The following is a 25,040-nucleotide window of genomic DNA, read 5'->3' as shown; positions in this document are numbered from 1 at the left end:
TGTTGTATGTACACACATCAGACCTACAGCAACAGGAGAAGGCTGTGCCTCTACTGAACAGGTCAGTCACAATTGCTATGTACATCACAAACATTTGGTAACTTGACAGTTTGTAAGTGTCTTCTGTTGTTGTGATGTTAACTACAGCAGCTGGAGGTGACATTAGTGGGATCTGCACCTGTTGTGGCCTTTATTGACCCTGTACCAGCAGCAGCAGCAGCATCTGTAGGTATTCTACTAACTCTGTGAGTTCATGTTCTGTTGTTTTTTTTTTTATGGTTATGTGGTTACATTTTGTTTAGTTTGATAACAGTGTTTCATGTAGTGCCATTATATTTGAGTCATTTTCAGTCATTTGTGATGTTGCCGTGGCAATGCCCATATTTTTATTTTGGTGAGTTTGGCCTTGATACACAGGTCAATCAAACTAATGCCTGATTCATGGATTGTACCTGTAATTGTACTTCAACTGCAACTAACATATTTCCATCAGTGCATTGATGTTTTTACCTTCTTTGGATCTGTAAAGAATCTATACAGCCATAAATTTCAATCAGGCTTTCACTTGACAAAGCTGAACCATTTTTCAATGATCACATTATATATAAAATATAAGAAAATGCTAAATTGGTCTTTTTTTTTTTTTTTTTTTTGATTATTTAGCCCAAAGAGTCAGTTAGGATGAGGCTATCTTACACACATTAGGGGTTTTTTTAGTCGGGGCTGACAGTCAAATACAACAGACTGCCAGGAACTATCCAGAGAGTGTTTGGTCCCTAACGGTAGAGAATGCAAAGTGGGACCTAAAGTGGCCATATGTGCTACAAAGGTGATCTTAAGTCTCCCTTTGGTGCTTAGGAAAGAAATGAACAGTTTATTTTTAGGAGAGAGGCTAATGTGCTACTGTATATCTGCTGTCAATTTAAGTTGTCTTGTCCAAAGAGGTTTATGTCTTTAGTAATGGAAACAAACCAAAAGAACAAAGAGGACAGAGACGTAACAAATGAGGCCAATGGCATCTAGCAAACTATATGTAAAATACATTTTCCCCAAAATAGGAAGTAAACTTGACTCACAAATCGCTCATAGGTATCTCATAGGTATTGGTGTCATGCAAAGTTTTTTATGGCACATGGAGAGTTTTTTATAGACACAAACAAACAAATACATCTGTGGGTTTTTCTTTTTAGCGCATCCATCAGATGTAACTTCCACTGGTTTTTAATTTTGCCTTGTGTGTAAAATGCATGTGACAGCTACACAGCTGCTCCATTTAACAAACATGTCTTGAATATGTAACACAGCATGTGAACATCTCTACGTTTCTACGTATCTATGTTTCTGATAAATGTTATTTCTATTACACACAGTCCTGTGTGCCAGCTATTACTTTACTGACCCGGTTAAACTAGCACATAAGATATGAGTATCTGTTATAGCTGATTCATTTTGAAAGTTAATATTAAAACTTTTAATATACTTCATATTAAGTTTTATTGAGACTTGGGCTACAGTTGAAGTTTGGCTGCACTATACTGCTTGACATGATTCTACAGGAGGAACCGCAATGGTCACTATACTCAAAGTCTGGGTCCCTATGTGGCTTAATGAAGCCAGTTTGTTTAAGAGATGCTCTTTAGTCTTTCAAGTGACCGTTAATGTATTTTTGGTGCCGATGTATGAAGGTAAATTTAGCAACGTCCTGCACTCAAATCCAGCTTCTCCAGATCGACACAAATACCGAACTACAACATGTTAAATACATAAGCATGGAGTTAGGCTAACTTCCAGTATTTATACTAAGTTGAGCTGAGCCTCCTGATTTTAGCTCCTCATATGATGCACAGAGATGAGAGCGGGATTAATCTTTTCATCTAACTTTCAACCAGAGAAGAAGTGTATGTCCAGAAAATGAAAAATATTTACTCAGACAGCAACACTGATATCCATAGAGGAACCGAAGAAAGTCTTTAAGCATGTGTCTACATCATTTGTTGATGCTATGCAAATTCCATAGCTGTGTTAATTTGATAATGTAAAGAAAGCGAATATACAAATGAGACAGGAGACGGGTGATGAGTTACCCTGCGCTTTACCCATAGGTTGGAAGCTACGCCACAGTTGAACTAGTATTGTTCAGCTGCCCCACTCACACGTTCTTGAGCAGAGAAGCTGAGACAAACAGAACCAACCAGCAGTGGTTTCGTCACACAGGCATCTGTTGTGTGATACCCTGAAGGAAAACGCTTGATTTGGTAGACAAATATTCACAGACGGATGAAAGATTCTGTACACGGGCTGCCAACGCATTGCATCAATGCAAATGGTTTCACAACAAAGCCAGAACATTTGACTCCGATAGACTTTATAAATGATATGTCCATCAACTGTTACCTATTTCTGATGTTTGTGTGTTGCTGTCGTACAGCATAAAGTAGAGGCAAGAACTTTTCAGTAACGTATTTTAATTTTTATAAAAGAAATGTGATCTGAAGATATGGCTCAATGTATAGCAGTTGTGTCTCATACAGGTCGGTGCAAAAGTTTTCATCCTCCTATTTTGAAATGGCTAAAAGAGTAAATGATTTTTTTATTTTCATTAATAGTGAGCACAAATAACAGGTGAAATCATTTTTTAAATTTAATTCTTCATTAATGTATCAATAAAAATGCAAAGGTTTTATTTTTACACCCTCAATGACCATTTTCTGATGATAAAATAACATTTGTACTACTGTAGCTAAAGGTTTCATTGTTATTATTATAATAAAATTATGAAAATCTGCAAAAGTTTGCATCCCCCCTTAATAAATTAATGAAAAATCAAATTAAATCTTTGATAAACGTACTTGAAAAATAAGTAATAAGATAATAAGAATAATTTTTATCCTTTTTGCCATTTCAAAAAACTTAATTCAAGCTGCTATGTGCAACTATATACACATAGCAGCTTGAAACTAATCTGAAATGTACATTTTATTTTCTTCAAAACAGTGGCTGATATCTTCTCTCAAACAACCATCTTTAGTCTAAACTGAGCGTCTCAGTGTTGGAAACACTCAGCCCTCGAATGTTTCATTGATGTCCAGTTAGTTTTCAGAATAACTGACGATTTGTACAGTGTGCTTCAAAAGGACAATTAAAGCCCTTATGATGTTATGATGTTATGATGCTTCGTAAATATAGAATCCAGTTATTTAAAGTTTTAAACTCTCTATTTTATTGAAAATAACACAAACGTAACATGTCATAACTTGAAATTGAATTATACGATTGTTATTTGAAATATAGTGGTCGTTTTGGAATTGAATTCCTGCAAAACATTTAAAAAATCAATACAGGTCTCAGTATCACTTCAAGTGGGGATGTGAGAAATAGATGACTCCAAGACCTGCTGGAATTGTTCTGCTGATGTATTTTAAATTTTTTTAAAAATCATTTAATTTTTGTATGGAGTTCATTAGGTCCAGTGGCCCAATTTGCATGGGTAGCTGCATGACTGGATTTCCACTGTAAAACGATCGGCCATCTACTGTAGGTGTCAAGATAGAAAAGGCAAGAGAGCCATTAAGTAGTGTGGATAATGTAACATTATTTAATGAGCCTAATACTATGAACAAGAAGGTGCAGACAAATGTCCAAATTTGCAGAGTTGGACGAAGCCAGAACATGTTCAGTAATGTAGCTGGATACTGTTTGGATCTATCACATGTAGGATCTTGTTTAATCTTAGCCAGTCTGACTACAGTCCAGTATATGTGATCTGCAAGTTTAAAGTGAATGAAACCACGACGGGCAGAGGAGTGAATTCTGCTTAAACCCCTGTTCCACTCTTCATCTTCAAACTCCAAGTCCAAGTGTTTTTTTCAGAGGTAGTTGCAGGAATTTTGAAAAGTTGTCCCTGACAAACTCACAAACCTAAAGCTATCTTGATTTTGGAACTTTACACTTTAAGGATAATTGTCAAAAAGATGCAAAGGTTTCATATGTGTACAGATCTTTAAATGTTTTTGTTGAGTTTGGGTTTGAGTAGTAAATTGACATCACCAGTGAGGAGCAAAGCCTTGCTTCTAAGGACGACGGTTTATATGAAGCTTCCTTCATTTGGACCCAAGATGGAACCCAATCGCAGAGGCCATAGTGACAATGTGACCAGTAAAGGATGCTGGTGGCCCAGTAGTGTGATTGGAAATCTGCATGCACAGGCTTTCCAGAAGCAAATGAGGTTTGTGTGTCCTGCCAGGACCCTTGTTTCATATGAAAGTAGACATTACTTGATTAGGAGTTTTTAAAAAGGCTTTTGGTTTTATACACTAGGAGACATCAATAAAAAGGTCCAACTCTACGAGGTCAAACACCTTCTCTGCATCAATTAGTGCAAGAACCTCCTGGGACTGGGAATTGCAGAAGGAGAATAATGTTAAAAACATTTCTGATATTAAAAACCTTTTTCTGCCTTTTATAAATCCAGTTTGATCATTGTGAATCAAATCAAGTAAGACTGACTGAAGGCACTGAGCCGGAGATTTTGGCGTCAACAGGACATAGATTAATAGGCCTGCAACTGACAGAAAGCCCACTTTCAAGAGCATCATTAAACATATGGATCATGGGACCTGCCAAAATTTGCAGGGTTTAACCACTTTGTATAGCACAGCACTCATACGTGAGAAACTGGTCTACAGTAGCTGTGATTTAGACATCGAGCTAAGTTGGAGAATTTGTACACCATTGAAAAAAGCTGTAATTATTGCTGCATTAGCCTTTGGGTCTGATCGGTAGTGGCTAGTATAGTAGTCTGCAAAGTACTTGTTATTATGATTGGGTTTTGAAGGATGTTGCCAAGAGGGGAACAAATTTGATCCCAGTTTGCTGGTTTTGTCCCCAGATTCCGAATCATTTTGCAGTGACTTGGGAAATAACTGTATGGCTTGGTTTGTGGACAAGAGCTAAAAGTCTTCTTACATCGATCTGGATCGGGAGAAGGTACAAAGTGCTCATGTCGGGTCAGAAAACAAACCATCGTTGTGTCGAGCCTATAAGCTACTCTTGATATCATAGTTGCCTTAGTGCAAACATCCCACAAGGTACTTGGAAGTGCACAACCACTACCCCAACACCCACCAACGGGACCCTTTTAGCTGCTTCGTGGGATTTATTGCCTCGGGTCCAATTGTAGGATTGTCCCTGATACAGTTGACTGCGTTACGCTGACTACAGCTTTTACGTTTTGCCCAACGGTAACACATTTTATGATTGGTCATTTCTGCTTGCTTGTACAAATTACCTGTCGCTGTACTGCACAAGAAGACCATCTCTCACTTTATGTTAATTACTAGAACTCACACTCTACCGTATTTTTAACCTTTTAAAGTTTGTTTGCAAATTAAAGCATATATGAGTTCACAGTAGATATGTTATATATATGATGTCACCTAGCAGTAGCTTTCTTATTGTTAACAATTAAAGAATCAATTGAATCAATAATGATGATTCATCAAATAAAATTCTCTGATTTTTTTCTGAGTTTCCTTATCCCTGTACATCATTTACCTTAAAGCTAGAATATACATAATTTTGGAATATAGCTAATAAATTTGGCAATCGAGCAGTAATAGTTGACCTGCTCTGAATCGTTATGAGGACAAGCCTCGTTCAGAAACGCCGTCAGAGATGCCTTTGAAAGTTTTGTAGCAAATGTAAATTAACCTGAAGCTGTTTTTGAGATTTATAAGAAAATACTTTCTGCAGCACATTCTGCAGAAATGATAATTATAAAGTGTGTGCATTTCATACCAAACTGTTGCACATGAAATAAATGCAACCTGAGCGAAACACAAAAGAGAAGTTTTAAATGAGCATTGACGGAGGAAGGAGCCACATGTACATGTGGATGCAACCACAGTAGAAGTACGTAACCACAGTGATGTAACGATGGTCATGTCTCACCTCAATAATAAAATAAAGTGGGAATTCACTGCACCAAATCAACAGGCTCTTGACCATAGGTACATGCTGCCACTGAAGTGAAAAAGAGAACTGTTATGACAAGCAGTGAAGACCAATAACTTTGTGTATATAGCCATAATTCAAAATGCAAAGTAATGCAAACATGTTTCAGTAAAAAATTAGCTTCACATTCTTTGGAAGTAAAAACTGATCGGTGCTGATAAGACCTGGCGAGACATGGGGTTGAGACAAGTCTCAATAAAGGGGCTGGCATTGCTAAATTTCTGGTTAGATTGTTTAAAATATATTTTATTTTTATGGCTTTTTTGAAAGTAGTGTGTGTTTTTGTATCACACATTTAATAACTAAAGAGTCTGACCATTAAGTGTGATGTATTTCCTGTTTTCTCGTTGCAAAAATATAAACTCTTCTGCGTGAGAGAACTACAGAGACATGCAGCTCTGCAGCATCCCACTCCCAAACCTCTGCAGAGCCCTTTGGCATCTTTCAGCTTGCTGTGTTAGTGTTATAGCACAATAATGATTTAACATTTTAATGTGTTTAGAAGGTCAAACTTTCCACTGCCCAACATCCAACAGCGGAGAGTTGATTGAAGAGGAACAGATATTTTCCTCAGAAGAACCAAAAACCAACTTTTGTAAAATGTTAGAAATATGTTTCTCGCCGTAACGTCTTTCCTGTCTGAGTGGAACGTTGGAGTCAGCAGGTTTTTAGCTTCAATGGTGAGAAGGTCTCATTTGTTTTTACATTTCCATAGCACAAAGAAACACTGGATGATGGTTTATCTGTACGTCTTTGAGAAGCAAAGTATATAAGTCCTATTTTAATTTGTAGAAGTGGATATACAGTAGGTGCAACATGCACGTCCCTGTTTGTTGGGTTCAAAACAAAAGAACAGACTTTTTTTTTCTCTTTAAATATCGAATGTTTGCTTTCATCCCTAATTAGTGCTACTAGTAATTTATGTTGAATGTTTCCCCTCCAGAGTAATGATGTGTTCGAGGCTTTTCATATTTCTCCTTGGAGCTGTGCACATCTACAATCAGGTGAAGATGCTCCTCAGTTTGTGTTAGTTATTTCCTGCCAATAAATATATTAGTGAAACTTGTTCAAAGATTGTTTACTCGTCATACTTTAGAGATAAGATGTCAATATTTAAATTTGACCGAAAACTAAATGTGACCCGTGACCAACTGTGTTGTTTACCTGTTGCAGGTCTTCGCAGCAGGTGAGTCACTACTTCCAACATTATATTTTACCTATAAATGCCTGTGGTTGCAAAATTAAAAATGAAATTTATCGGCAATGTACTGTAGTTACTTATGTTTGCATGAATTCCTGTTTCTGCTCTAATAATTTGCTGAAATTTAAAAAAAGGACAACAGATACAAATCCACCTTTTTCTTGTAGATATATTCACTGGTACGATGACCATAGAGAGTAATACCACATTGGACACACAGACCATCCTGTCCACTCTGAACCAACCAAAGTACCTGCAAGTGAACAATATAATTGTGACCATCTTGCAAAATGTCCCGATAGCAGGTACCATGCAGCACTTTTTTTTATTTCTGTGGGGAAAGTAGAGTGAACTGGGAGGCATGAGGATGCACTTACATAAATACAAGACAAATCTAGCAATAAAATAGGTGTTTGATTAGGTTATTTTACACGGTTTGACTCACATGAGGGTTGTCTCACATAAGTGAGCTCCGTTCCCTTTTGTTGTGTTTAACGACAACGTAGCTCGGTGTGAACTTAAATCACCAAAGTGAAACACTCGAATTAATCCCACAGTCATCGGGCAAACCAACAGCTCTTCCTGTTTTTTGTTTGCACACTCTGACCAGGCAACACAACTCTCCCTGAAATCAAGTGGAGGTTCTTCCCATGTGGGAGTAGGTCGGACAATCCCATGCCGTGTATTACAGTACATGTATAAAACATTATCTTGACAACGTCCACAGCTTTTATGTTAAATCAGGCTCCTGAAACGTACATTGAGAATTTATATACAGCTAATTTGTTGCAGAAAAAAAATTGAAGAAAATGTTTTGTAACATAAATTTTAGTTAATGTTTCAGGAAATAAAAAAAGATACTATTCAGCAGAATAAGATGTTTAGTGTTTTCCAAAATATTCATTCTTGCCTGTACAATATCAGCTCATAGGAATTAAAGCATCAAAGCACCTGGCTTAATCCAGAAAAAGACTTTTTTTTAACTTTTGCTGCTAGAAACAACCACAGCAGGGACTGAGGTTGTGAGCTCTGGGCTCCAGTGGCCTATTTTCCCAGGGAACCGTCATCAGTTGAGTTTAAGAGCATTAAAATAATAGCCGAGTATATTTTTAATGTTAGGGAGAAAAGAGAGTTAAGGGAAACTTTTTGGGGGTTTGTTATGGTTTGACATACAGTATGTGCTTCTCTTTTCAGATTGCCTTATTATTGGACCTACCACTAATTGTAGCTGCTCCCCTGGGTTCACTTGGAGCAATGAAGTCTGCTACAGTTTCCAATGTTGCCATGAAGCTCCTTGCTCAGGCAATGTATCCAACATGCCAGAATTTTGTGTTGCCAAAGTGAATGGTAAAGGTTTCTAACAGTTATTCCAAAAAACACTTTTGTAGCATTTGTACATTTGGTTTTATTTGATTTCTACATTCTACTCTGTTGTTAGATGTTAATTAAGTTTTATGTTGTTTTTTTTTGTTGTTGTTGTTTTTTTTAGTATATCTGTGTTGTAACTAATGATAATGTTTCACACAGTTCAAATCTATGGATCAATTACACTGACTCAAAGCAATTGGACTAGCAATCACTCTTCCACGGTACATTTCACCCTCTTTACAAATTTGTATTCATATACAGCCGCCTCCAAAAGTATTGGAATAGCAAAGCCATTTCATTATTTCATTTCAATTTTTCTTTTCCCAGAATAAAACTTTGAATATAAATTATTTGATGCTCTTTCTTTTCATAGCTTCAGAATTTGCTGGCAAAAATCAATGCCTTCCAGCACATGAAAGTCGAGCCAAGGTATTGTACCTCCCATTTGAATTTAGTGAATACTCGTTTGTTTGTGTCTAGACTTTATACATTTTCCTGCTCATTAACCATTTTATTAACCAGTTAACTATCTTTCATTGATCTTCTCCAAATCTCAAAGGGAAGAAAAGACTACTGAGTTTAACGCAAGTTTCAGTGTCAGATTAAATACTTCTAAACTTCAAGATTACCTGAAAAGTAATTTTATTGGAAATATTTACATCTACACTTCAGGTCAGTGATAATGTGTTGCTGTGTGTTGTCATTCATTTAAGATTGTGATGAGTCTAGTCTTTGCTTTGAAATGCATAATTTCTCTGGCTCATACTCAATGTTTTGAATGTTGTCACCATGAAACACGACTCTTTCACGACGATTATTTTTGGTTTTAAGTTACATTTTTCAAAATGTTTAAAAACAGAGGTGTCCTTAATGTATTTTTTTTTTTTATGTATTTTAATTATTTTTAGTTTAAACTGCAGTGAACACTGTCTATTTGCGAATAGCTAAACAAGTTCTGTGGTACTTGGTCCATAAAACCAGAAAACAATGAGTTGTGTTGTCAAATTGGTGAAGTTTTTATTTTTATTTTTTTTCATTTGTTTCATTTACGTATATTAAGACATAAACTAACCCACCACAACATGAACATGCCCTTGGTATTGGGGTCAGAAGGTCAGCGTAAGAAAAATGCAGCTTGCAGCATTTGGAGCTGCATAGCCACAGACAAGTCAGACACCACTGATTAGTGCACGTTGTGTTCAAATTTGTCATCATCACGTTGGAGCTACAGGAAATGGCAACAACTGTGAAAAAAAGGGTGCATTTATCCCCTGGCAGGCCTGGATATTTATAGCAGATTTTTCTTTACAATCAATCCTCTCAGTGTGTGTCCCCATGATGCTTCATGATGATCTCACAAGAAAGAGTCAAGGTCCTGCTCCGACCCAAAGTCAAACCAATGAACTTACAGCCACTTAAATATTAAAACGCCTGCTCCTATAGTCAAATCATTATAACTGTGTGTAATATTACCTCGTATTCATCTTCTTCACACAGGGATGGTCACTATAGTGTCTCCGAACACTTCAGTGTGCTATGAGTCCAGCCCAGTGTTGAAATGCACCTTTGATGAGCCAACGGACAGTTCTGGCTGGACCATGGTGAGCGACAATCAGAACTTTACGCTCAACAGTGGCACTGTGGTTCACCTGAACAACAGCTGTAGCACAAAGAGTGATCCATCTTGTATACAAGTTACGCTCGTTAAGGTGACAGACCTCTGGGAAGGCAAGTACAGAACTTTTACACGTTCAGCATGGACAAGTATGTTATAACAGATGTCCGAGACGTGGTTGTATGTACATGTGCGTTGTTTTGGAACACTATTGTATTTAGATGAAGACACGCCCACATTTCAGTAAAGATTTAGAATAAATGCAGACACCTCCAAAACGCCTGCTGCCTTTTCTGCTAATGTGCTTGTGACACGTGAGAGACGTCTCCAACATCACCTTCTGTTCATTATAGTTGTGCTTGTGTTCGCTCCCTGCAGGAATTTATCAATGTAGCTTCACTAGGGACATAATCACACACTTCGCAACAACACAACTGAGCGTGGTACTCTTGCCTGATGAGGTCACCATGGCGAGCAGCCCCGTCACTGTGGACTGTTTGAACTTGAAGGCCACAGACACTGTTAACATTAGTGTTACTGCTACCATCAAACAAAGCAGAGAGAACTACAAGGTTATGTGGAGCCGCAATGGTGAACCCCAAAATCAAGTATCGAACCCATGTAAGGTCCTACCACAGTATCTCTCAAGATTCCCTGTCTTCTTTCTTCTCTTTAGTAACGTGCTGCACAGGATTGATACTGTATCAGCATCACAAATTTAAATTCACAATATTCCTTCAAAGTGTAAATTAGGCAACAACAACCCTGAGCCCTGAAACTAATACAGTCCTTTTGTTACAGCTCAAATGGATAAACTTTCCATGTACAATTTCACGACTTATATCAGTTGCAACAAATCCATCGACACATATGTTACTATCACTTTTCAAAACCCAAAGGGGCAGAACAAAACCACACAGCTGAATATCCCAGTTATTTACGGTAAGTGATCCTTTTACAAAATTGCAAAATGTTTAAATTTCACTTAATCTAAAATGTAAAATGATCATTACTGTTTCAATACTTCAGTACATTGTTTAGATTGTCTGGAATTCACTCTTTGATTCCAAATGATGACTAATGATTTCCTACCCTTTTTCCATCAGAGAGTTCCGCATATTGCGGTAAAGATTACGAATGGCCAATAACCCCAAATGGAGTAACAGTGACTAATTACACATGTGAACCAGGCAGGGAGGGTTACAGGACACGCAGTTGTATAGACTCTGCCTGGCAGGACGTCGTGTCCTTCTGCGTCACCAAAGAGCTGATCGTAGTTTCAAACCAAGCAGAAGTGAGTGTAGCATTCCAGTAAATCTAAGTTCAGTTCACAGTTTTTTGAGGCAGCAGATGCATTTGTATTGCTTAGTTGTATGAACTTGTTCAGCCATGATTTCATGTGCCATGGACACCATTATTTTGTGCACATTCATCATTTGTGTGCTTGTGTAACACTGTAAGTTTGAAACATTGCATTTGTTTTGATCCAGAATTTTCAGAAAGGACTAAATGCTACTTCACAGATGGCCGTTAAAATATTTGAAGGACTCCTGAACAACTCTGTATTGCCTTCCTCTTCCACTAACAACTTTGCAGATGTTGATGCTTCCATTAAGGTTCTTAATGTAATGGCCAGTGCCTCAACCATTACAGTCCTGCAACAGGAGGTCTTGCCTGTAAGTTACTGATGATTCTTACTACTTAAACTAACAGGGAAAGTATTTAGCTCCGATATTCTTAAAACAAAATCTGACCAGAGCACCTTCTTCCACATGTTTGCTGTGTCGCCCACATGGCTTGTGGGGATTCCTTGTCTCTTTCTTTCCACAATGGCTTTGTTCTTGCCACTTTTCCATAAATGCCAGATTTGTGGAGTGCACGACTAATAGTGGTCCTGTGGATGGACCCTACCACCTGAGCTGTGGATCTCTGCAACTCCTCCAGAGTTGCCATGAGCCTCTTGGCTGCTTCTCTGATTAATATTCTCCTTGCCCGGCTTGTCGGTTTAGGTGGACGGCCATGTCTTGGTAGGTTTACAGTTGTGCCACACTCTTTCCATTTTCACATGATAGATTGTACAGTGCTCCATGAGATGTTCATGGACCAATTTAAACTTCTCCACAAACCTCTGAGGGCTTCACAGAACATTTTACGTTTTATCACATTAAACCCCACAACTTCATTTTATTGTGATTTTATGTGACAGACCAACACCAAGTGGTACATAATTGGCGAAGTAAAAGGAAAATGATAAATGGTTATCAGTTATCTCAAAAGTGTGGAGTGCATTTGTATTCAGCCTCCTTCACTCTGGTACTACTAACTAAAATCCAGTGGAACCAATTGGCTTCAGAAGTCACCTATTTAGTAAATAGTGTCTGTGTATAATTTAATATCAGTATAAATACAGCTGTTCTGTGAAGCCCTAGGAGGTTTGTTAGAGAACATTAGTGAACAAACAGCATCAGGAAGTCCAAGGAACACAGCAGACAGGTCAGGAATTAAGTTGCGGAGAACTTTAAAGCAGGGTTAGGTTATAAAAACATCCCAAGCTTTGAACTTCTCATGGAGCGCAATGTATCATCTGTAAATGGAACGAGTGGGGTTCAAACTCTAAACTTACCAAGACATGGCCGTCCACCTAAACTGACAGGCAGGGCAAGGAGAGTATTTATCAGAGAAGCAGCCAAGAGGCCCATGGTAACTCTGGAGGAGCTGCAGAGATCCACAGCTCAGGTAGAAGCGTGGCAGAAAAAAAGCCATTGTTGAAAGAAAGAGATAAGAAGTCCCCACAAGCCATGTGGAGGACACAGCAAACATGTGGAAGAAGGTGGTCTGGTCAGATGGGACCAAAACTGAATTTTTTGGCCTAAATGCAAAACACTATGTGTGGGTGAAACCAAACACTGCGCATCACCCTGGACACACCATCCACAACCACCATAAACATACAGCCAGAGCTAAAAATTAAATGGTTTAGATCAAAGCATATGGGTGTGTTAGAATCACCCAGGCAAAGTCCAGACCTGAATCCAAATGAGAATCTGTTGTAAGACTTGGAAATTGCTGTTCACAGACGATCTCCGTACAATCTGACTGAGCTTTTGCTATTGGGCAAAAATGTTACGCTCTAGATGTGCAAAGCTCATAGAGACATCCCCCAAAAGACTGTAATTGCAACAAAAGGTGGTTTTACAAAATGATTGTTGGTGCTTTGGGTTGGCTGCAAGGTGTTTCTTTTGTTTTTGACAATAGGAATCTGTTTACAGTACAGAAGCGAGCTTTAGTCTCTTTAAAGTAATATTTTCAAGGTCTACCATCTGGTGATTAGTGGCAGCCATGGCATAAGTGTGCCAACTAGTCCTGGTGCTATATTTAGGCTGGTTTGGAAAAGACCATTTTGGCTACTATCTTTCAAACTGTTGAAAACTTCCAAAGCACAGAAGGTTCCAGATTTTAGTTACATTTAAAATATTTTTGCAAAGGATATTGAGATACAGAGAAGCTAACAGTTTTGATATATAAGAAAAATCTGCCTTAGCACTGATTTTCTGATTTTTGACAATTGTATTTCAGACTTTTATTAATGCAGCAAGCAACCTATTAAGTAATTCCTGGGGACTGGTCAACGCTTCTGTTCTCTACAACATGTCATCAACTTACATTCAGTCTGTGGAGAATCTGGTGAAGAATATCATGGTCAACAACAGCACTGGAGTCAACAGTAAAAACCTGGAACTCCAATTCTGCTCTAGTGATGACTGTAATATGTCTCTTTCTGACATCGGTCTAAGTATCAACGGGACCAACGGAACACTGAAAGCTCTTGCTGTAAAAAATCTAACCGATAAATTAAATAATAACTACAAGGAAATGACCCCTAACAGCATGTTAGTGTCAGTCACACTGAACAATAGCAAAGATTTATCTTTGGAAATTATGCTGGACTTCCCCAATGAGCTGCTGTACAATAGTACACCTCTCTGTGTCTTTTGGAACACCATAGACGGGAACTGGTCTGATAATGGATGCACTGTCAATGGTAGTGACGCAAACCACACAGTATGCATATGCAGCCACCTGACTCCGTTCTCTGTTCTTATGTCCAAGGGTAAAATACCTGAGAATAGTGGCATCCTAGATGTAATCACCAACGTGGGCCTTGGTGTGTCCATTTGCTCCCTGCTGATCTTCCTCATTATCGAGTCTCTAGTGTGGTCGGCTGTAGTTAAAACCCATCTTTCACACTTCCGTCACACAGCTATGGTGAACATTGCCATGTTCCTCCTGCTTGCTGACTGCAGTTTTTTGGCTACGACGTCTCCCAAAATTCTCAGTGACAACTCATGCCTGCTTTTTACGATATGCAAACACTTGTTTTACTTGGGCATGTTTTGCTGGATGCTGTGCATGAGCTTCATGCTCGTCCACCAGCTCATCTTTGTCTTCAGCCCACTGAGGAAAAGAGTCTTTATCATCTTTTCCAGTTTTGTAGGATATGTTTGCCCAATCCTAATAGTTGGATCCACCTATGCGTTTTGCAAGTACACCAAAATGGATTACTATGAGAGAAATTCATGCTGGCTAGTTTATAAAGGACTCTTTAAGGGCTCCATATATGGTTTCTTAGTCCCTGTGGGAACAGTGGTTTTGACAAACATCTTTTGCATGATGGTTGTCATTCTAACACTGGTGAAGTCTGCATTTCCAGATGGCAGCATGGCAGATGACAAAGACACGGCCAAAAGCATCCTGAAAGTGGTGGTCTGTCTAACGCCCGTCTTTGGAATAACATGGGTTATTGGCTTCGCGCAGCTCATTTTAATCGATAAGAATTCCCTCAATCTGGCTAAGTACAGTTTCACCATCCTCAATTCTTTCCAGGTAATTTGAAAGGAGCTCACATAATACATAATAAGTAATATACATTAGGGATGCACCAATTTAACTTGTATCACATTACCCATACCTACTGTATGCTCTCTTACCCCCTGATTGAATCTGTGAAAGTCACTCTATCACTCTTAGAGTAAAAAGGGACAACTATGGATCTAAAACTGAGTCAACAGTGGACATGACTACATTGAAGGTTTTTACAAGTCCTGCTTGCACACACAATGTGAAAATGTAAAGCTGTGTTTCGTGCTTTAAGCATGGCGCCCACCTCTGGGGTAATCCAGAATTTGTTTGTTGGTGATGTTCTCGATAACACTGCCATCCTCCATGCATTTCTGTACGTACCCTGACACACACAGACGTAGCGAACTAATCCACATTGATGTGCTGATTGTATGTTGCTGTGAGCATAATGGAGAAATGATCCAAGTACACTGGGGGATACTACTTTGTATGCTTCCTTGATGTTACTCTAGGCCAGGTTCAATTTTTTTTTTTTCCCCTGTTTGCAAAATCCACATACTGATGGAAGTAAGAGAGGACAGTTTTCATGTTGGCCCAGCAACAATAAAAACTCCCTCTGAATGTGCATTTTGCAAGTCAGTCCTTTGTGTTAGCACTTGGGATGATGCAGATACTGTTGAATTCCCTGGGCAGGTAGAAAGGTCAGCATTTCGCAGTCAGAAACTCAATATCGGGACTAGAGACAACTGTACTGTTACTGCACCAGCTGGTATTTGGGTAAATACATACCCCCCTCCCCCCGCCGTGGGATTTACCAGTCATTTCCCAGGAAGGGAGGACCTGAGAGCAAAACTCCCTTTTGCAAAACTCTCTTTTGCTTATTGCAAAACTCCCTTTTGCGTCCTGTATTCAATTCAATTGAACTTTATTTAAAAATCGCCAATTCACAACAAAGTCATCTCAAGGCACTTAAGAGAATAAAGTCAAGACTATAAAGATGTATAGAGAGAACCCAGCAATTAACCCCTTGAGCAAAAGTGCAGAGGAAAAACTCCCTTTAACTGGAGAAACCTCCAGCAGAACCAGGTTAATGGTGGACGATCATCTGCCTTGAAAAGTAGTGTGACAACTATCCTTTCACAAAGGCCATTCCAGGTTAAGCTTCTTAAGACTGTTGAAAAATCTACTTGGCATTGAGATGTAGCTGCCAGATGCTGAACCATGTTGGACTTTTAGTCTTTCAGAGAAGAAACTTCTCTCCAGATTGTGGGGAAGAGGTCTGTATTTTGGTGTGTTTTTGATACTGTGCAGATATTTCCTATACTTCTTACAAATGAGACAAATATAAATGGTCAATATATTATTGCTAAAAATATTAACATAACAAATCAAATGGTGGCATAAAACAATATTCAGTGTAACTAAGATCCATCCAATATTTGCTTCCTATGTAAGTGATAGGGGTAAAAGTCCACAGTCCTCCATCTTTGCATACACGTAATAAATACTTTATCTGAAGCTTATAAAAAGCTACAACCTTCCAAAACACATTCTCATCTCATAGCATCAAATATTTATCCCTTCTAAATTGTGCCACTTTATACGTCCTTTGCCGTATCATATTGACACAGCAGGTGCCCTTTGGCATTACTTTTTCATGCCCTGGGAACAACGGTGCCAGGTATTGATGCTGCAGGAACCACCCTATGAGACATTTACACTTTATACCCGATGTCATTGCTTTAACCGGCAAATACTGAAACGTTGTGGTTTCCATTCAACTACACGTAAAACTTATCGATCACGAATGCAGTGTACCCTAAGTGCCAACATGTAATGCAGAAGGGACCGGGCAAAGCTGTGGTTTTTGGCACCTCAGGAATGACAATGCTCCGTCCAAACTCGGTGGATATTCTCCAAAGTCTCTGTGTTTGTAGTTGACATGTTCCTTTTTTTTGTTACTTTCTTTCCTCTTCAACTCAGACAAACACTGTTAAAGAAAACACATGTATGTACAACACTTGTGTATTAGTCTGGTGCATCCCTGATTATTTTATTTTATCTTACAAACAACCCAAAATGTTCTCATTAAACACAAACTGTTAATGCTATATAATGTGTTATACAATATTTTTTAAAGACAAATCTCCCACATTTCTTCTCTTGCAGGGTCTTTTCATTTTGCTAACCGGACTTCTATCAGAGCAAAGAGTAAGCTTGTCATTTTATCACTGTACAGAATTCAGGTTATTTTCAATGTTTGGTTTACTGAAAATCTCCAATGTCTCATGATCAGATATAGTAAAATACTTGGAAGAAGCTCATATGACTGAATCATGCAGAAAAACACACAAAGGCTACATTGGCGTTTTTATTTCTTAGTGTTAAAAAAGGCACGAGATTCATACCATTCATGCCCGTAAATGTTGCCAATAATTATACTGTTCAGTATTTATCATGTTGCTAATTCATAAAGTGAGTTGTTTGCGTTACCAGGTTCGAAATGAACTGTACAGGGTCATAAGGGTGAGTTTACCAATAAGCTCAATATTCAGAAAAACACCATAAAATGATGGAAAAGTGTGTATGATAATAACTCTTATTGCTTTTATCCTCAGGGAAAATCAAGGGGGAAAAGTGACAGCATGAAGAATTTGATTTCAAGTAGAGCCACAGAAAAATAAAGACTAAGGTCAGTTATACACTGTTAGCAGTTGCCTTTATTTTACTTGGGTCCATGCATTTACAGCATCTTCTAAGATGCAACGTTTTATTAATATTTCACAGAAAGGGATGTAGATCCATTTAGGTTGTAAAGCTGCTGATTCTGCTTAGGTTGCTGCACCATCAGCTGTATAGATACTGAATTGCAAAACACGCGTGCTCGTTTTGCATAACTTGCTCACAATGACCACACTAATGCCAGTGCAGTATGTAGGAGTACTGTCATGGTTGCAGCGTTAATGCCGTTTAAACAAATTCCAGCTGGGACCGATGAAAACTGAAGCAATATTTCGACCTGACACAGATCGAAAGAATCATCACTGTTATTTCCCTGCATCCTTAGAATGGCTTTTGTCACAGAGGGTCACTGAAATGTATTCAATAGAGGGGTTGGAGTGACTGCTGGTTTCAAAAGCCTTTTTGACATTTTGCAGTCCTATAGATTTATGTTATGGCCAGCAGTTTTCAATATGGCTACAGTGTTTTTGAGGAATTGTGTTTTTAACAAATGAACTGATTTAAACTTCACATTCTTTTCTAAACTCTCTAATCATTAGTTTATACCTGTCACTAAAGGTGCATATAGCTGAACACATAAAGTAAATACTTTTGTTGGTTTCGTTTGTCACCTCTCTATTTCAGATTGTGGAGACGGACACTCTTGTGTGCAGATCTGCTCTAACAGAAGACGTCTTTGAGTTGGCTTGGTGTTAGTTTGGAGATTGTAGACAGTTAAAAATGTGTAGATGCTTATTGTAAAACCAGATAAGTTCGGACTGTAACTAAAGCTTATTAAATAGAATGCTGATGTTTTTGTGTTGTTCGATTCAATCGTGTGATATATATACTTGTACATCAATATTATTAGCTGTCATTACAAACTAAATCACTTCACACTCCATGGAGTAATATGTAAATCTGGTTAATCTATACATTAGAACAGCATTTTTTACTTAAGGGTTGAGCAGAGGTAAGTTCCAAGGATCTGAAAATACTTGGGTCAGTCTAAAATCAATACTTAGTCAAAATACTTATTTGTATATAAAAGAAGAGTCTGAAAAATTCTGTTGTACTATACTATTTGTCATTTAAACCATAACCTGTATACTATGTGTGTATAACTGTATCTCATAATATATACTTTAATAAAGTCAAGGAATACGAGGTCATGCATGACTACACTATTTCTATGCATTCAGCAGACCTGTCTATCTGTACAAATGTTTTCGGACATCCCAGGTATAAGCTTAACTACTTAACTACTTCAGATAAAGTATTTATAACGTGTCATATTTCTCTCAAGTACCGGAACTATTTTTGCTGGGACTTCGGTGCTGAGTGAATGCAGAGGACACATCATTCCTCTAAAATGTGTTCAGCTGAGCTCTCCTGATGAAGGTCAAGATGGCCAGTGTCAGAAGTACAGTCCCAGCTGTACCACCAATCAGAGCTCCCAGAATAATGCTGTCTATCTTCGTTTCCTCACATGTTTTACCAGTGTAGTAGGTGGTTTGGCTTGTTGCACACCTGAAAGTGAGCAGAGAGTGAACATTGATGATGAATTGCTCTGAACACACAATCCACTCACAACTACCATAATCAATATTTGGCTTCCAAGTAACTTGAGCAGTGGGCAGTGGGATTTGATTGTTTCAAAAGTTTGACCTTTTGAGAAATCTAGTAAGCAATTATCTTAGCTGGGTACAATGACTCTGGGGGAAACATTTACTCAAAGTATCTACAGATTTTGACAAATGTTTGTACCTACACATTGAAGCTCACCAGTTAGTGACTCATTACAAAAAGCAAAACTTCTAACACAGCAATGTGTGGTTTAGCTGGTCTTGATGCAACACCGCTGTTGACAGGACTCCAGAAAATATGTGATATTAGTTGCAGCCCATAACTTCTCCCAAATTCACATTTAATGCAGAGATGACAGAGTGGTGTCGATCTGATATGTCAGTTATAACCAAAGTAATACAGAGAAACCGAGTTTGTTCCGGACCTTTCAATTTGAACTAAGAAGACAACCGTTTCCCTCCACATCCAGTCTTTATGCTGCGCCAAGCTATTTGCCTCCTGGTTTTACCCTTGTTGAGAATCTTTTCATCAAACTTATGGCAGGGAAGTGAATAAATGTTTTCCCAAAAGTGTGGACACATGTCTGATGGGAGCAGACTTGTAAATCTAGGAAATGAAATACAGGTGTTACATAAAGGCAAACCTGCAGGAGGCTTTCCCTTCGTTCTCCACACACACACCTCCATTAAGACAGGGATTGGGATGACAGGGGTCGGCAGATCGGGCCTCTCTGTGTTTTGGAACCTCTGGTCTAGTTTCTACCTCGCTGATTGGCTTCTCGTCTGTGATGTCATTGCGTGATGTGGTCGGTCTGAAAGGTACCTCAGTGTTGATCAGGTGAGTCAGATCTAGCAATGCAACAAGGGGAATGAAAAAGTTACATAACTTGCTAGATCATACTAACAGAGCTAACAAGATTTGAATATTTTTTAAAGTAGAAGGGGAAAAGTAAATGTGCAATGACTTAAATGAGCTGAAAATGTATTTGCTTCGCAGATTTTTTTTTAAGTTTGATTTTTATTTGATGTAATCTCTTCCTCACCATTAAAGTCAGCAGTAATGATGAGGTCATTGTTCTTCAGGAAACTCCTTCTGTGTAGTTGCTGGTGAGAAATGAATGTGCTCCACCCAAAGTCCTGACTGCGGTAGCACTGGCATTTTTCGTCCCATGCTGCTCCCGATGTGGCTGTAGGTTTGTTCCAGCGAGCGTCACCATCTGGGGAAGAAAAGAGTCAAATTCTGCAACTCTGCAACTTGGAGCCCTAAGGAATCTGTACTTTAGTGGTGGTGTTGTGCCTGTAACCTGGGCCTACCTGTGGTGAAGCTTCTCGTAGAAGACATCCTCAGTTTAACATCGGGGTCCTGGTCCATGACAACAATCGTTGCCTGCCTATTTCTGGCTGGCCACTGCACCACTGCATCGTTTTCCCCACTGCAGAGGTGCAAGGTCATGCCAACGTAATCTGAGTAGGCGTTCTCTCTGCCTCTTGGGTAAACACTGACACCAAACGAGTAGCCTTCTGAGTTGTAGAAGCACTTGCTTTTAATCGAACTGCCTACAGGAGTTGTGGCAAGGAGGCTGGAGAAATTGTGGATTTGCCAGACAGCACTGGGGCAAACAGTTTCGGTTAGAGTGATGTCGTCGATAAAGATGGCACCTGAGGACGTGGGGGAGCCTCTGATGCCTTGGAAGAAGTAACGGAACTTCTTTGTCACTTTAAGAGTCACGTAGGCCATTTTCCAAGCTGCATCTCCATCACCTGAGAGACAAAAGCAGGCAATTTACTGTAGTAGCCATCTCAGAACTGCAGTGTGTGTTTTGAATGAGTCCTAGCTATGTTAAGGTTTAACAGACGCTCTTTTCCTCCATGGCTTTGGCATAGGAACGATGTAATACCTGTGATCGTGTGGATTTTCCTGACACTGCGTACAGTCCCTGTCCCACCGTCAGTCCTGATCCATATGACCAGTTTGTCCCCAGCTGCTCCGCTCATTTTGTAGAAGAAGCTCAGGCACTGTTCGTCTCTCTTGGGATACAAAATACGTGACTCCAGCAGGGCACTGCTGCCAACCACACCGGAGGACGTGTCAAACTTCATGAAGTAGCCAGAATCTAGAAGCACAAGCAGTGATATGAACCTGTAATGTCTTTTTTTTTTTTTTTTTTTTTTTTTTTTTTTAGTGATTAACTGAGATTTATGTCTGATAATTCTCTGTGATCTAAAGTAGAAGGCAGAAGTTAGTCAGCACCTCTGCAGCGTCCTGTCAGGGTGTGATCAGTATCAGTCTGGCTGCTTAATGTCTGTACCCAGTCTGAATTGTCTTCCTCGTTCTGGACCATTCCACAGATGTTGTTCAGCTCAAATGAGCATTGGTCCAGGAGAATTTGTGTGTTTGCTGCAACAGGAGAGTGTTCAACAGATTTCAACAAGTCCTTGGTGCAAAGTTAACTTCAACATTAAGTAGCAACAATTGACTCAGCTAGTTTGCTTTTATCTATCCTAATGTCAACCGAGATAGGAAATCAGCACCCACCACTGCTTATTTTTCGCAACCGCCTCTGCCACAGAGCTGTGACCACAGCAATGTTGTCTGGCTTTACATGTTATATAAGACATGTTATATTAAAAACAATGTTTTTTTCTCAACCTTCAGGTGTAATGTGAGGCACTCACCACAGTCGTACATGCGGTTCAGCCTGGTGATGTCTACAGCACTGAAGTCTAGCCGCTGGCCAATGACTTCATTAAAGTATGGTATGGTGGTGGTTATTGTGGGGATACTCTCATTCTTGTTGAACGACAGTGGCCTGTAGTGCATGACGGACTCATAATCATATGGTGTATTCAGATCAGTGACGAAGTCATCCTCATACTTATTGAAGTTGTGCTGCATCCCTGTGAGGAGACAATAGTACAGAATATATACAGTACTACCAAACAACGTATTCACTGTAATTTAATTTTTAACAAATGGTAAAAAGTAGCCAACAAAGCCAGGGATGAGCATAGGTTCCTGACCTTGCCAGCTACCCAGCTGACATTGCATCAGACATTGTATGCCACAAGTGGTGGGCCAAAAGAGTGATGGCCAGGTGTAGCTCTTTCAGGTTGTGCTCATGTGGAACTAGAGGCCCGGTCGAGGCCCGGCCACCTGACACTCACCACAAAGCATCACTGGCTCAGCTTTAGAGGTTGGGTCAGGAGTTCAGGGTAGAGTCTAAAGGAATGTCTCTGGGACGCCTTCCATTGGAAGATTTCCTGGCACATCCAACTGATGGGTTAAGTGGTTCTTGACTAAGCAGGACATGCTGAGTTCTATATGACCTTCAGTTTTTTTTTGGTCTTGGTTGATTTTCCTTCCAACCAAAGATTGACATGCAGCAGGTCATTCGCACTGATGTATTTACAGTTCGTGTTTTGTTTTGTTTTTTGCTGCTTTCCATAGGAAGCGTGAACGTGGCTTCAGTTTGTGAACCTTCTAAACAATATACCCGCTGACTGTTACCATGTTTCAGGCAGTTTAAAGGAATTTTCACCCACCTTCTTCAATCTGGTCCCACCAAATTTTAACATAATCATCTCTGTCTGAGCGAGACTGTTCATGGTAAAAACCCAGAGCGTGGAGGAGCTCATGCTCCACAATGGCCTTAGTGTCACAGCCGTCCCCAATAGACACGTTCTGGCCTTTTTTATCATCTCCAACATATGACCAGCATCTAAATAATAAAATAGAAAACAAGCTTTAAACAGCACTTCCTAATCTTTAGTTGTTAATCCATTGAGTTTGATAACTTGACTGCATGGTCTATAAAGTTGTGCAACAGCTGAAATCATTATTGAGTCATTGTGACATCCTGCAGCTCACCCAGAGAGCTTAGTGAAGGAGATGTAGCTGGTCTCGCCCCCATAGGGCTTGAAGTCCACGCAGGATCTCAGGCGGTATTCTTCGAAAGCCTGGAGGATGACGCCTTTAGCATTCAGTTCTAAACACACATTTCCAATCAGTACATGTTTTATATTCATGGAATCATGTCATTTTTGGATTATATCACCTGTTCACACTGTACCTAAAGAATCTGTTAAAATATAGGGGATGGGAAACGTCCATCTTTTTGTTTCATCGAGGATTGCATTTCTTCTCGGCTGCAACGCAATAACATATTTAGAATATTAAGCTTTATCTGTTGTTACTTTACAAATCTAGTTTCTCTACAGTCAGTATACTTACATTGCCAGCAATGTCTCCCTCAAACAGATGTTTTAACCCTACAATTTTTACAAATCACAATTACTTCATACTGTATAAATATCATCATGACGCCACATAAAAGGGCTTAAAAAGTTTACCTTTGTTGATTTCAGGGATGTCATCTCGTAGTTCACCAGCATCTGCATTGTCACCTGGAAGGTGTTTTTTTTTTGTTAATTTTTTTTGTTGTTGTTGTTGTTGCTCAAAACACACAAAGAGTTTGTTTTATGTGCATATGGTCAGAATATTTAATATTTAATAGAAACCAACCAGGAAGTGTAGGAACAGCTTGCACCTAGCACACAAGAATAGATATACTAATTCTCTTTAGTGGAATCTTTATCTGTAAGTATTACATGGAAAATTACATGTCAAAAGCTGAGAAACCTCTCTACCTTCAGAACGACAAAGATGCAGATCAGTGCAGCAATATTCCTCAAACTGTCCCCGAAGCCCATCTTGCTATTTGGCCAGATGTTCCCCTGCTGCCAGTATAAACATACGTATGAAGATAGCAACTGGACAGGAACTTTGATCAGGATCGTAAGCGTTTAATGAATAACAAACATCTCACATGTTTCTTCAGCGCTTGTTATATGATTGACACATCAACTGCACTTGCATGAACAGGTAATGACAGCAGTAAAGTGTCAAGTCAATAGACTGATATGATCGGACATAAAAATCAACAAAGCTATATTAATTGCTCTGTTTATGATTTCTCAGCTCTGTGTGATTGGGGGGGCACTATTACGCAATCATGTTCTGACCTCGACTCTTAAGTGCACATGAACAGGAGCCATTTGTATCCAAACCACATCCTTTTTCATAGTGAATGTAAAATACTGCTGTAGTTAGTTTCCACAGCGACATGAACTGTATTGATGGTGCCATATGAGCTGAACACTGGACGCGACGGTTAATAAAGTGTTGACATTTCAGTAAGTGAAACCTCTAATACACTGATAAGGTTCTATGTCACAATGTCTTTATGGTACATTTACTGCACTGCTGTGTATCAACTGTCAACACTGCTGATTTAATTGATATTAAAGAAATACAACTTCCATAAAGTTCAGAGTCCTCTGTGACTATAACCTTAACATTATGTTATTATAACAACGACAAAGGTCATTTTTATTTTTGAAATATGCTTCAAAACATGTTTTAATGTGAAGAGTTGGTTTATGTAACTCACAATGGCAGCAGTGCACAGATATTCACTTCCAAAATATCAAAACAAGTAAAGTATTTCTCATGTTCACAGATTTCTCAAATCTATTTTCTTCAATATCTGGCATTTTGCCACATATAGGATTTAATTACAAGAATTAGCTTTGCACTACCAAGCATTAACCAACATAATATATTTCTAACAAACCCAGTTTGTGTTGATGTTGTTTTTAAGGGAATAATATTTCTTTT

The 25,040-nt window shown here is 38.9% G+C and overlaps 2 protein-coding genes across 3 annotated transcripts; one reads left to right on the top strand and one right to left on the bottom strand.

Moving 5' to 3' along the window:
• On the top strand, window positions 1-18,949 carry LOC137102873 (adhesion G-protein coupled receptor F2-like). Its single transcript, XM_067482806.1, has 19 exons — window positions 1-61; window positions 148-245; window positions 6,956-7,016; window positions 7,186-7,198; window positions 7,381-7,518; window positions 8,408-8,560; window positions 8,741-8,802; window positions 8,955-9,010; window positions 9,141-9,253; window positions 10,079-10,309; window positions 10,575-10,817; window positions 10,998-11,138; window positions 11,303-11,490; window positions 11,687-11,872; window positions 13,773-15,080; window positions 17,226-17,267; window positions 17,553-17,582; window positions 17,675-17,748; window positions 18,423-18,949. Exons 3-18 carry the CDS (start codon window positions 6,960-6,962, stop codon window positions 17,738-17,740), a joined length of 3,027 nt encoding a protein of 1,008 aa, XP_067338907.1. The 5' UTR covers window positions 1-61; window positions 148-245; window positions 6,956-6,959; the 3' UTR covers window positions 17,741-17,748; window positions 18,423-18,949.
• On the bottom strand, window positions 17,745-24,143 carry mep1a.2 (meprin A, alpha (PABA peptide hydrolase), tandem duplicate 2). Of its 2 annotated transcripts, none has more exons than XM_067482807.1 (14): window positions 24,011-24,143; window positions 23,886-23,910; window positions 23,714-23,767; window positions 23,595-23,632; window positions 23,434-23,509; window positions 23,232-23,349; window positions 22,907-23,082; window positions 22,040-22,261; window positions 21,615-21,761; window positions 21,262-21,477; window positions 20,678-21,124; window positions 20,407-20,580; window positions 20,008-20,212; window positions 17,745-19,307 (listed from the first exon to the last, which is right to left on the bottom strand). In XM_067482807.1, the coding sequence occupies exons 1-14, from the start codon at window positions 24,071-24,073 to the stop codon at window positions 19,145-19,147; spliced, it is 2,124 nt and encodes a 707-aa protein (XP_067338908.1). In that variant the 5' UTR covers window positions 24,074-24,143; the 3' UTR covers window positions 17,745-19,144. The 2 variants fall into 2 exon arrangements, with proteins under 2 accessions (XP_067338908.1, XP_067338909.1); XM_067482808.1 differs by having other exon boundaries at window positions 20,045-20,212.
• Window positions 24,144-25,040: the final 897 nt, after the last annotated feature.

Source organism: Channa argus, chromosome 17, assembly GCF_033026475.1.
Source record: "Channa argus isolate prfri chromosome 17, Channa argus male v1.0, whole genome shotgun sequence".
NCBI lineage: Eukaryota > Metazoa > Chordata > Actinopteri > Anabantiformes > Channidae > Channa > Channa argus.
This window is presented reverse-complemented; position numbering and strand designations above follow the sequence as displayed.

What these genes read in the sequence shown, in the direction of transcription:
- LOC137102873 (XM_067482806.1), top strand. Translation starts at nt 6,960, where the DNA reads ATGATGTGTTCGAGGCTTTTCATATTTCTCCTTGGAGCTGTGCACATC. An exon ending in CACATGAAAGTCGAGCCAAG is followed by an intron (nt 9,011 to 9,140) that starts GTATTGTACCTC and finishes CAAATCTCAAAG; the next exon opens with GGAAGAAAAGACTACTGAGT. An exon ending in GGTGACAGACCTCTGGGAAG is followed by an intron (nt 10,310 to 10,574) that starts GCAAGTACAGAA and finishes CGCTCCCTGCAG; the next exon opens with GAATTTATCAATGTAGCTTC.
- mep1a.2 (XM_067482807.1), bottom strand. Translation starts at nt 24,073, where the DNA reads ATGGGCTTCGGGGACAGTTTGAGGAATATTGCTGCACTGATCTGCATC. An exon ending in CCTGACAGGACGCTGCAGAG is followed by an intron (nt 21,478 to 21,614) that starts GTGCTGACTAAC and finishes TTGTGCTTCTAG; the next exon opens with ATTCTGGCTACTTCATGAAG. An exon ending in GAAAATCCACACGATCACAG is followed by an intron (nt 21,125 to 21,261) that starts GTATTACATCGT and finishes TTTGTCTCTCAG; the next exon opens with GTGATGGAGATGCAGCTTGG.